This window comes from Peromyscus maniculatus, chromosome 9, assembly GCF_049852395.1.
Source record: "Peromyscus maniculatus bairdii isolate BWxNUB_F1_BW_parent chromosome 9, HU_Pman_BW_mat_3.1, whole genome shotgun sequence".
Taxonomy (NCBI): domain Eukaryota; kingdom Metazoa; phylum Chordata; class Mammalia; order Rodentia; family Cricetidae; genus Peromyscus; species Peromyscus maniculatus.
Genome location: NC_134860.1, coordinates 66,807,825 through 66,821,312, shown reverse-complemented (window position 1 = coordinate 66,821,312; position 13,488 = coordinate 66,807,825). Strand labels below are relative to the sequence as shown.

General features: G+C 37.6%; 1 protein-coding gene across 1 annotated transcript in view; it reads left to right on the top strand.

Annotated features, from left to right (window-relative positions):
- Adam28 (ADAM metallopeptidase domain 28) overlaps positions 1–13,488 on the top strand; it is a 61,037-nt gene that overhangs the window by 22,342 nt on the left and 25,207 nt on the right. The window contains exons 9-14 of the mRNA XM_076545267.1: positions 1,277–1,446; positions 5,091–5,175; positions 7,053–7,183; positions 9,721–9,901; positions 10,982–11,071; positions 12,970–13,165. Of these exons, the coding sequence (XP_076401382.1) occupies positions 1,277–1,446; positions 5,091–5,175; positions 7,053–7,183; positions 9,721–9,901; positions 10,982–11,071; positions 12,970–13,165 (853 nt within the window). The remainder of the gene's footprint in view (positions 1–1,276; positions 1,447–5,090; positions 5,176–7,052; positions 7,184–9,720; positions 9,902–10,981; positions 11,072–12,969; positions 13,166–13,488) is intronic.

Genomic DNA, 13,488 nt, shown 5'->3' with positions numbered 1-13,488 from the left:
GATATTGGGGAAAATTATAAAGGCCACTCCACGTAGTTAAAAGGAAGATTTATTTAGTGGATGACTTACAAATGAAAGAATGGATAGGTCGCGGGGGTCTGGGGAAGGCGTATAGCAATCCAGCGGTGTTCTCTGGAGCTCTGCACAATCAATCTCCACCATCCAGGGTCCAGGCGCAGAGAGCGCGCCCAGAGCGAGCGCTTGCCCATCCAGCTCCTAGGTTTCCAGCACCTCCCCTCGCCCCGCCTCGTAGGCGTGACAGTTGCCAGAGTCTCAATGGGGGTTGGAGCTTCCAGATCCAAGCTGGAATGGCTACCCACTACAGAAGGTGGCTTCTAGCCTAAGTTTGCCCCTTTTGTATCTCTTATTGGAGCAGCTGGCAGAATACCTCAACCATTGCCCTCACCAGCTTTACTGTCCTAACCGCCTGTATCTTTTAGGCTGACTCCAAAAGTCCACTTAAACCAGAGAGCTAACTAATCATCATTGCTCTTGTAAGAATTATCTTCATTATAATCTGCAAGTAAATTACCCAGTGGGAGTAGAATTTTCCCACAACACAACACAACCACAGTATGCTAGATAGAGTGGGATCCTTTCATGTAGTAACCACACCATGGCAGGAACAGCAGGAACAGGGCAGGCAGCAGCAGGCGGGAAGAACAGGGGGTGTCCTGGAAACAGTTCTCCTGGGGCTTTGCCTCTCTGGGATGTACCCAGCATTGCTTTTCTCTCCACTGGGCTGAATTCCATGAGTGCCATTGCTAACTTCGGCTCCTCTGACATGGCCACCAGCATATTAATACTACCCTGTTCTAAGGACCAAAAAAACAAAAAAACAAACAAACAAACAAAAAAAACAAAAAAACAAAACAAAACAACAACAAAAAAAAAACAAATGAACAAACAAACAAATCAAGCTTTGTTTAGTAGGATTTTGTTTCCCAAAATTAACTTAAGCATGTACTGATAACCAAATTCCAATAGAAAATTATTCCAGGGAGTTAAAGAAAAAAAGAAACAAAATAGACCCATCATGTCTGGAACTGAAGTACCTTTCTTACCTGTATTATTTCATTCAATCTTGAAAACACCTCTCAAGATGTACTTCAATGCAATTTTCAGATGAGCATTTTGTCTGGAAGAGTACAGCAATACTCACTGTAATGAAGGAAATTCACACATGATTGCTTTTGAAAGATAAAGTGCAGTGGAATATCAAAAGATAATCTCAGTGTTATAACCCATTGCTTTTCAATGTATTCTCTTTGGACAGCTTTACAAAAAGCTTGATGCCCATGTGGCCTTAGTTGGAATGGAAATCTGGACTGATGAGGATAAAATAAAGATAACTCCAGATGTCAACACCACCCTGAACAACTTCTCTAAGTGGAGAGGGAAGGATCTGCTAAAGCGAAAGCGTCATGATATTGCCCAGTTAATCTCGTATGTATGGTCTCCTCTTTGCAGTCTAGATGGTATGTACCATAGACTCTATTGTCAGAGCCTCGGCAATGAAAGTGATATCTTGGAGCATGTGTAAGATGGAAGGAGCTACACAGAGGGGAATTGAAAGGCTTTAAAAAATACTCAGATGGAACTTGTTGGATATGTTTTACTTTGTGTCCAAGTATTGGCTTTTTTAGATTATAAAGATAAGGCAATCTGTCATTTATCAGAATTCTGTTTTATTGTGTCTACACAAAAGAAGGACAAATTTATATCATGAAAAGAGGGATTTAGACTGTGTTAAGAAGAACTGATTCACTTTAGCCAGGAGTTAGGAAAAACTTTTAGAATCAAAGAAGTAAGAATTGAGTGTTATATTAAAACCCCACACCTAGACTATTCTGCTGAAGGGCCATTTAAAAACAAGAGCTAAAATAGATATAATGGATGAAAGTTGCATTGAACTTTGACGTATGAGATCAAGAATGTGCCTCTGCACAGGCGCATAGTTTCAGTGATGTCAGCTTCCTCAGGGAACAGTGCATGACAAGGAAATGGGCAGCTTACATCCTGTAGAATAAATTTATACTTTGTACTAATCATAACAAATCAATTCAGAATATGAGTTTAAAATGAGCTTAAGTCACATATATACGTACACACATTTATATAATTTATTATTTACATATATAATATATAAATTATGTTTTGTATTGATAACAAACCAATTTAAAACTTATAAGTTTAATATAAGCTTAATTCACACACACACACACACACACACACACGCACACACACACACACACACACACACACACACACCCCATCTGGGCTAGTATGACTGAAACTAGCCAGGCTGTATTCCTCCATATACAATCTTTCATATGGCCAGCATAGACTTCCTCCAGTATAGCCATCTCAATGTGGCAGGAATTTTTAAAAGTGTTGGCTTCTCTCACATCACCATTCCATAAAGTCTAGGAGAAACCTGGCTCATCATAACCTAGCCTTAAAGTTCATATTAACACTACAATGGATGTATGATCTGAACCACATGGATGTATCTTCTTAACCACAATGAATGTATGTTCTTAACAGCAATGGATATATGCTTTTAACCACAATGATTATATAATCTTGACCAAAAACCCCACACCCCAGTGTTGGGGAATATTATTTTAAGGTGTGTTACTTTTGTTTATGTTGTACTTGTTTAACTCTGTGTTACTGTGCCTGTCTAAAACACCTGATGGTCTAATAAAGAACTGAATGGCCAGTAGCGAGGTAGAAGAAAAGGTAGACGGAGCTGGCAGGCAGGGAGACTCTATAGGAAGAGAAATCTGGGAGGAAAGAAGTAGCTAGAGAAGGAGGAGGACATCAGGGGCCAGTGACCCAGTCAGTCACAGAGAAAGAAGGAAAGTATGATGTGGAGAAGAAAAGGGAAAAGCCCAGAGGCAAAAGGTAGATGGGATCATTTAAAGATAAAAGCTGGCAAGAAACAAAACAAGCTCAGGCCCAGCACTCATAAGAAAGAATAAGACTCTGGGTGTGATTTATTTGGGAGCTGGGTGGCAGCCCTCCCAAAAGAGCAAAAACAACCAACAACATTTTGGCATACCAAGGTGGTGCTTGAATATCCCTAGGGCCTGAGAATGCTGAAAAGAAAAAAAAAAAATATGGCTCCTGTAACTTTCTGCCAGACAGTTTCTGCTGGTCAGTGAGCCCTGGAGCAGCTAGTAGGTTAAGTAGGAAAAAAAAAAGTTTAGAACTCTAGGAAGGTTGAATACAGTTCTCAGCATGAATGTCTGATGGGGCTCCTGTCCAAATAGCCTCCAGTGCTTCTCCTCACCCCTCCTTAAAGACCCTTCTCCACCTGGCTCCTCCCTACCACTTCCTGTCAGCTAGTTGCTGACTCAGCCTCCTGAGGGCAGGTGAATTTTATTTAATCAAACACATCTTTGAGTCATTAAACAAATGTTCCAGAGCATAAACAAAAGTAACACACCTTAAAATAATATTCTACAACGCCCCAGGGCCCATCTCTTTCCAAGATAAAGGTGATCATTGGGCTGTGAGCACTACAGAGATGATGACTCACTGAACCGCATGGCTGGAGAATAGCAGGCAGACACAACTACCTAGCTTGGAAGAGTGACTTCTGGACTGAGCCACTCTTTTGGCAAGAGTCTGTTCCCTAAGGTAGAACTTAATGAGTTCCTGAGCTATGACCTTAGTTGCTGGAGAACCTAAGTGATTTGAACTCATTCCAGAGTGGCTCCCAAGTCAGTTGAATTGCTGTATATTTATATACTACAGAGCATTGGCAGAGAAATGGAAATCATAGACAAGACTTAAATGTGTATGTAAAGTTTAATGGAATGCTAAGAAGATATTTCTTGAAGAGATCAGAGCAAACAGGAAAAAAAATCTCTAATTTCCTAGATGGAAGATTTACTGTTCCATTTATCAATTGTAAGTCTTACCATTTACTAGACAAATTAATAAGATACCTATAATGTAGGGATAACCGGCTAAGAATATTAAAGTCCAAATTTACTCTATTCATGGAGAAGAGAAGCCAAAATAGATAATTACAGAGTGGAGGAAGGTGTTACTTTTATTTATCTTATCAATGGTGAGAATTGATGTCACACAAATGTAGAATCAAGTATCAAATCTTCTATGATATAAAGTTAAATTGGTTACTGATATGATAAATCTTTAAATATGCCAAAGTGAAGAAATATAATTTCCAAATAATATGTATGTAAAATTAGATGAGGTCAAAAGATAAAATATACAGGGAATGAACAGTGAGGGAGAAATTCTATTAATTTTCTAATCTTTCATGTCAGAATCATTATTATTATTCCTTTGATGTTTAGTGGAACGACACAATTTGAATCAACCGGGGAATTAAAGGTTTGACAAGAGCTTAAAATTCCACTACGTAAACAAGGGTCCACACCTTGTGCAGATAGGAAAAGAACATAGGCAAAGGAAGGCACTGTGACCAATGCTAATTAGAAATAAAGACACTCCAAAAGCAAAATTAAGTTCACTAAAAACCATTAGCAAATAAATGCAATTGGTCTAAACCTGTTTGTTTTCAGTAACAAAAATAACTCAGTATCACAAATACATTTCAAATCTTACTATAACAAAAAAATCATAAATAGAACGTAAGAATAAGTAGTTAAAATAAAGTATGAGAAAGATATAAATTAAAACAAAACATGAAATTTAGGTTATAACCAAAATATTATATTCAAGGGAACATTTGTTAGTACTAAAGAAAAAAAACAACAATAAAATTCCCACAAAAACCAAAACCAAACAAACAAAAACCAGTTTCTTTCCTTGACAAGGAATAAATTTAAAAGGAAAATTATAAAAATTATAATAGTCATGAACATGTCATAAACATTGGATGTTCTTACAGTCAAGTGCTTGACTTTCAAATTCTGTGGAAGACAGTATTAGAAAAAAGTCCCTTTTATGATTTCAACCCCCCCCCCAAATACTTAAGCAATGGCTGGCAATTTAAATCTCTCCAGTACTTGTTTAGAGTTCTAAATAAATTGTTTATAAAAAAAAAGGACAGTTTCCTTATTTGTAATTCTTTCTTTTCTTCCTTGTAGATCAACAGACTTTTCTGGATCAACAGTGGGTCTAGCGTTCATGTCTTCAATGTGTTCTCCTTACCATTCTGTTGGCATCATTCAGGTCTGTTTGAAGATCAAATGTTGGTTCTATGCATCTCACAAATTCATAAAATATTGTCTTAATGAACAATGATGATGCATCTTTAGGATCCCTGCCTCTAGACTCAAGTGTACTATCAGCCTACAGTTTTATTTTCATAGAATGTGATTTTAAAGGTTTTGTTGTTATTGTAAATTTGGCCACATTCAAGGAGTTGGAATATATTCCCAACTCTGATTTTCTGCACAATTGGAGTAGACTTGCTACTGTATCTTCTAAAATATTTAACACAATTCACCAGGAAAACTGTGTAGGAGTGTAGTTTTCTTTTCATTTGGAAAGAATTTTGAAATCAAATTTCAATGATTCAGTCAATTTTGGACGGTTCTGTATTTAAGCAACCTTGGTAGTTTCATCTTTCGGGAGGAAAAAAGATGTCTATTTATTTAGTGGGCAAAAACTGATTGATTATATCCCTTACAATCTTTGCTATATGGAGCTAACTTACAACCTTATCCCCTTTCTTATTTATGGTATTGATCATATGTGCCTTTTCTTTTTGTTGTGGCCAGTTTCAGTAGGTGTTTATCAATTTCTTTGATCTTTGCAAAGATAATTTGTAGTTGGATGTTTCTTTCCTGCCTACCTGTTCCCAAATATCTGGCAGCTGCTTCCCAAATAATTGATTTGGAGGCTTAATATTACTTACAAATACTAGGTCAATAGCTCAGGCTTATTATTAGCTAACTCTTACATTTTAATTTAACAATTTAGCCCATATTCCTTATTTGCCCTCTGCCATGTGGTGGTACCTTTATTAGTGTGGCACATTCCTCTCCTGCTCCCCCTGCATCTGCTGGTGATTCTCTGACTCCACCCTTTTCCTTCTCATCAACTTCAGTTTGGTTGCCCCACTTCTACTTCCTGCCTGGCTACTGGCCAATCAGTGTTTTAGTAATCCAATTCAAGTGACAAATCTTTAGAGTGCACAAAAGAATTATTCCACAGCAATCATTGATTCTTTCAGTGGTTTTTCCTCTAAACTTCATTGACTTCTGGCCTTGTCTTAGTAATTATCTGTCCTTTATTTATATTGTATTTAATTTGTTCTTCTTTAATGCAATCAATGCCTCACTATGTATTTTAGCTGCATTGATACATTGAGTATATTTTATTTCTTTCACTTTAAATATTTCATAATTTTTGTTTTTAGACCTAACTCATATATTATTTATAAGTGTTATGTAAAATTGTTTATTATTATTTTTATGCACTGGATTGTACTCTGTAGAATTTTGATTTTTGATACTTGTCTTTAGTTGATGGTTGCACCTAAACTGACATAAAAGGGTCTTCTGTTAGTGTTCTAGAATTGTCAATAATATCCAGGTAATTTTAGTGTTGTTTGGATCTGTTCAGTCTTAATGAAAAGTGGGCATTGAAACACATAAACATAGTTACTGGTTGGTTCATTTTTATCTTTCAACTTTGTAGTTTTGCTTCATGGGTTTTGAAGCTCTGTTGTTAGATTTTATATATATAAGTTTAGTCATTGTCTTCCTGAAGAGCTGACCTTTTGTTGTCTCACAATCCTCACAAATGTTTAGCCTCGAAGTGCTGATTATTCTGGTGTCCACTTTGTCTAATGTTGAAATGGTTACACCAACATTTTGAGATTACTGTTTGAATGATAAATCCCTTTCCTTATTTGTGTGTTTTTGGTATTTGTGTGCGTGTGTGTGTGTGTGTGTGTGTGTGTGTGTGTGTGTGTGTGTATGTGTGTGTGTGTGTGTAAGAGAGAGAGGGAGAGAGAAAGAGAGATCTGCAGCTGAACTCAACACCAGAAAGAGTATGTCACCATGAGAGGTACATGCCGTTTTCCATGTTATTACCCTTAGGACTACAGTAACTACCATCTTCGAGTTGCAGGGACAATGGCCCATGAAATGGGCCACAACCTCGGCATGATCCATGACTACTTGAGCTGCAAGTGCCCATCTGAAGTCTGTGTAATGGAGCAGTCACTAAGGTGAGGGTGTTGGGGACACACTGTGTGTCCCTGGTTTTGATGTTTTGTGGTTGGTGGTAGGCTCAAGCTCATAGTCAACACCTTGTTAAAGACTTTATGTCTTAGAATTAGAAGAATTTTAATAAAATCAGGAAGCTTACATTTTTATATCTTGGAGATATATATATATATATATATATATATATATATATATATATATATAAACACCTAATAATAAGCAAAGGAAAACGTCACAGGGACAAAGTTTTGTGTGGAGAATAATCTGAAAGCAAGGGATAACCCAAGTTTGCAGGAGCCACCATTGACCAGTGTGATCCTCTAAGTCACCGGCTGTGTTCCTGGAGTAACAAACACAGCTCAAGGAGCCTCTCAGTCCTGTGTCTCAGGACTCAGACACAGTGCCCACAGCCTTGGTGACACTTCTATGTTAAATCTGGATAGGTAACAGCAGATAAATAAATAAATAAATCATAAAGTTAAATCATATTGACCACCAAATATTACTGCAAATACTAAAAATTATTTACTTCAATTAATTCCATTTAATTTATAATTAATTTGATATTTGAATCCTTTACTGGTGAATCTGTGCCATATGAGCTTATCTGCACCTCTATGAATTTTTAAAATTATTTATTTAGATGTGGATGGTTGTTTCGCTTGCATGTGTGTCTGTGCACCACCTATACCCTTGGAAGACAAGAGGGCATCGTATCCCCTAAGACTGGAGTTACAGACAGTTGGGAGCTGCCATGTAGGTGTTTATAATCAAACCAGGGTCTTCTGAAGGATGAGCCGGTGGGTGGTCTTAACTTCTGAGCCATCTCTCCAGACCTTAAACCTAATTTTTAAAAAAACCAGTCATACTAGAGACACATTCTCTCTTTGGGGTTGGGGCAGCTCATCATTTTATTCTCGTGTTATCTACATGGCTCAAGCAACAAAAAAATTATTTTTGCCAAATTTTTGTAAAAATTTTGTCAAATATTCCATAAACTCAGAATGGGGAAGAGTTTTTGAAGAAAAATTTGATGATGTCCCTGAACAGAAGAATAAACAAAGAACAAGTGGTACATTTACATAATGGAGTATTACTCAGCTGTTAAAAAATGACATCATGAAATTTGCAGGCAAATGGATGAAACTAGAAAAAAATATTCCTGAGTGAGATAACCCAGACCCATAAAAACAAATATGATCAATCATCATCAGAGAAGCTTCCTGCAGCAGATGGGAACATATGCAAACATTAGAGGGTGAGAAACCTTGGAACATTCAGCCTTAAATGGGATGTCTCCTTCATGCTATTCCTCCTCTCAGAGCTCAGGAAACCTTGCAGAAGATGGGGTGGAAACAGTGTTAGAGCAAGAGGGGGTGGAGGGAACCAAGAAAACAAAGCATTGTAAATCAACATGAGCAAAGTGTCTATGAATTCACACTTAGGCAGCGTTCACAGGGCCTGCGCGGGTCTGCACCAGGCCCTCTTCATGTGTTCTGTGGCTTCCAGTTTGGTGTTTTTGTGGAACTCCTGAGTGTGTGAACAAGTGGGTCTTTGATTCTCGTGCCGTCTCTTGGGGTCTTTTCCTTCTGTTGGTTTGTTTTGCCCAACTTTGATGTGATAGTTTTTGAGTTGTCATATTCTGTATTATATTTTGTTATATTTTAGCATTATCTCAAGGAAACCTTTTTTTAAAATGAGAAACAGAAAGGGAGTGAATCTGGATGGGAAGGGAGGTGAAGAGGAACTGGGAGGAGTAGACAGAGGAGAAAACATAATCAGATATATTCTGTGAAGAAAAGGAAATTTTCAAAAACAGAAAAAAAAAACTTCTCACAGGAAAAATTTGGAAAAGATATTTATATCCCGGTCTTGCTGGAAAAATTTCCAGGCAATCTTATCTTGAAGGATTTCACTCTGTCTATCTATCTATCTATCTATCTATCTATCTATCTATCTATCTATCTATCTATCTATCAATATATGAATATATATCTCATTTTTTCTGTTCTTACTTTTCTGCTAACTCTATTACTGAGTAATTTTTTTCTTGTTCCTTCCCCCAAAAGTACCTGGCTTCTCTCCAGTCCCACAGTTAGTGTCATTTCTCCCAGATATTATTGCATGTTTAAACCTCACCTTCATTTATAAGATGAAAAGTACTTATCTAAAGGAATAAGATCTATGCATAAAATGTGCAAAGATGTTAGATACATGCATGAAATACAGTTGTTTCCCCAAATGATCCAGGGATGAGAGAGATGATCTGAGTTGGCCAAGAAGCATTTTTTTTTGTTATCATTAAAAGTGGTCATCATGCTACACTTTGCAAATGGTCATGTTTACCCACTAAGCTGAGATATTCAAATCCACACATGTGGGTGAATTTAGAAATGTAGATATTCTCATAACTTAGTACCTCGTCAGTGTGTTGTAGTTGATGTCTGTTGTAATTTGTACCATTGTAGTTGATGTCAGCCATTACTCCCCACATTTAAAGCATGGCTGTGCTGCTTTTTCTTCTTCTTTACCCACATAGGTTCCATATGCCCACAGACTTCAGCTCCTGCAGCCGTGCCAACTATGGGAAGTTTCTTGAAGACAGATTATTATCCCATTGCCTCTATAACACCCCCTTGCCTTCAGATATCATATCCATCCCAGTCTGTGGGAACCAGTTGGTAGAAATGAATGAGGACTGTGACTGTGGCACCCCCAAGGTACTTCTAGCCCTTTCTAAAATAAACTGGTTCATTTATCAGTTGCTAAGAACATAAAGTGTATAATTGTATAGCCCACCATAAAACTGAACGTTTTTTGGGACTTTGGATAGGAAGGTATTTTTCAGGCTAGTCTGCTAAGGAGCGTGCAGATCTTCATATATCTTTTTCTTCTTCACTAGATCCCTTTCCATCCTGACTTTGTAGCGCCCCCCCAACAATGTCCCTTACAAAGGGATTGGCTTTGCAATGTCTTTAGAATAAAATTAAATATTTATTTCTTCTATCTGCAGGGATAGTCTTTCTCTGATGATGTTTTGACTTAAACTTAGGGAAGTAGTTTTAACTCTAAAAATATTGTAATTCTTGAAGTCTCGTTTTTTTGTTTTTTGTTTTTTGTTTTTTTTTTTTTTCAGTAGGATTCTTAACAGGTACAATAGGAATCTCCTGAGGCTCCAGGTTCTCCAGTGCCTCTAAAGAAAGGATTTGGATCTCTCAGAAACAAAAAACCAAGATCAAAAACAATTATATTGCTTTCATGGGTATCCAGGCATTTGTCATTGCAATATGATGTCACTTACAAATGTATTGAGCTACATTAGTAGTTATTCTGGAGTATGTGCTAGAATTAAGTTAATGGCCAGAGTATGTATGTTAAAGATTAATTTAATAATATCCAGTATCTATGTGGAAGACAGAATTGAATTAAAGATGAGATAGAAACATAACTAATGAGTAGGGTTAATCAAGTTGGATTGTTCTAAAATCTATCTTTTCCTTTTGTTTTCCTTCATATTTTATCAAAAAAATAGAACTTAATAATATTCATATGAAGGACTTGTGGGGAATATATTTGTTCAAAAGGATAGACAGTATATGTCCGTTAAAATATATGTAAGTTAAAGTCAGATAAACACAAGCCACCAGATGCTCAGACTCTTTCTAATGTCTTTGTTTATCTTTATTTTTCTAAGGAAAATTTTAAGTGCTACCAAGTAATGTGTATATGTGGCAAATAAGCTATATTATGAATTGTACTAGAATAATATACCACTTTTATCTGTGGCTGACATTTTCTAGGAATGTACCAATAAATGCTGTGATGCAAAGACCTGTAAGATCAAAGCAGGTTTCCAATGTGCCCTGGGAGAATGCTGTGAGAAGTGCCGAGTAAGTTTCATTTGTTCCAATTTTTACAATTATGATTATTTTTCTATATAAATGTTTCAGTGATTATGTTAAGTCAAACAGGCAGAGCAATGTTTTTCTTCCTAGAAAATAATGACTCAATCACTCTTTTCAAATTCAACCCGTCTCCCAATAATGCAAAGGAGATGTTATCTCATTTTTCTTTTGAGTGAAAGGAGGCTTAGAGAGGAAAATATGAAAAAAATAGTATGTCTCCTATTTGTGACAACCAGGATAATCCAGGAGGGCATTATACCAAGTGAAAGCGAACAGACCCAGAGAGACAAGGGCTGCATAATCCCTTGTAAATCCATACTCTAAAAATGCTGACTTTAGAGCTGGGCATGTAATTCAGCTGGCAGAGTGCTTGCCCAACAAGCATGAAGCCCCAGGTTCAATCCCCAATAGAGTATGAATCAGGTATGGTGACTCACATCTCTAATCTCAGCATTCAGGAGGTAGAGTAACAGGATCAGAAGCTCAAAATTATCACTGGCTGCATGAAGGGTTCAAGGCCAGCTTGGAACACATGGATTACACACACACACACACACACACACACACACACACACACACACACACACATACACACACACACACACACACGCATACCAAAATGCCACATTGTTCATCTTAAATCCATACAGAATAATTTTTGAGAAATAAAAACATGATCATTATTCAGTAGGCAAACCAATGTGGGCAAACATGACCAGCTCCAAGACCATTGGGAGTTTCCCCTTTGGCTTCTCATACTGCAGGGCCTCCCAAGACTGCATCATATGAACTGATCAAACCTGCCTGTACTGATGGATCTGTTAGAAAAGTATTTTGAATTGAATGAGGCTTCTTGTACCTTAAATCAGGACCCAAATTCAAAAGCACATTATTCAAATCTAAATCCAAGGGCTCACCCTCACTGCATAGAGGATTAAAAGAGCAGAAGTCTATATTAGAGAGCTCAGAGGACACTTCACGTGAAAGGAGTATTTCCGATGACGAAGAAACAGAAATGAGTTGATTTCAGATTTAGATTTAGACATCAAAAGAAAGAACATCTAAATGATAAGAGAGGGCACAAAGAAGGGACTTGGTGAGGTTTGGTTAAGAGGTCCAGGCTGGTTGGAGCAGTAGAAATTACATTTGGAGGGTTGGTGAACTCTGGCTGCAGTTTTGGTCTGGTCCTGTAACTGGTATTAAAACAGTGGAAGTTGTTTGGTCCATGAAATGAACTGTGCCTACTCACACAGCCAGCAAAGGATGAGCCTCCTCTGATTTGCTGAAGTGGCAGAGTAGTTGGTTTTTATCAAGGTTTCTCTGAGGAAGTAAGGGCAAAATGTACAGTACTGTTGCAACAGAGTTCATATAGCAAGGGGATACTTGGTTATTTCTTTCTTCACAATGCAACATTCCATAACAAGAGTTGACAAGAACTGCCTAAATCTGCAATGAAAAGAACCCAGGAAACTCGATGCCTGGGAAAATCTTGAGGTATGCAGAGCTGGCACTTGCAAAGCTGTCTCCTTTTTCCAGAAGGTTCACTTAACTAGCAAATCCTAAAGTTGCAGACTTAAATCTTACAAATTCAACAAAAGGAGAGATATAACTCTCCGCTCTCTATCTGAGACATTGCCTGGCATGCCTCTTATGTTAATACATGTTTCTTTACTTTTTGTATTGCAAATTCAAACTATGAATTGCTTAAAGACTCAGAGTATTGGCCAACATCAACACTAGTGAGATGACATGTATGTAGTCCAAATTAAATTACAGTAAAATTATGCCATAACCCAGAAGACCAAATGGATTGTTTGTATTAATCTGAGGTGTCAGAGCAAGGGGCAGGGTGACATATATTTTCTGGTTTTATTTTCTTGCAGCTTAGAAAGGCTGGGGCTGTGTGCAGAACAGCAAAAGATGACTGTGATCTGCCTGAGATGTGTGATGGTAAATCCAGCTACTGCCCAGTTGACAAATTCAGAGTCAATGGTCACCCTTGCCAAAATGGGCGTGGCTATTGCTTGATGGGCAACTGTCCCACCCTGCAGCAGCAGTGCATGGAGATGTGGGGCCCAGGTAAGATGCTGACTAGATTAGTTACTTTTTTTGCTACTGTGACAAAATACCTAAAGAAAGACACTTAAGGAAAAGAGGGTTGATTTTGTCTCTTAGTTAGTTCCAGGGGAAGTCCTTCATGCTAGAGAAGCCCAGGCTACAGGAGTTTGAAGCAGTTAATTATATTGTATCCCTGATTGGGAATCAGAAGATGAATGCCTGTGCTCAGTTCAGTTCTCCTTTTTATGCAGTCTAGGATTATAGCTCATGGGGTGATGTCATTCAAGGTGGGCTTTCCCTCCTTAGACAAGCATTTCTGGAAACACACCCACAGATACACCCAG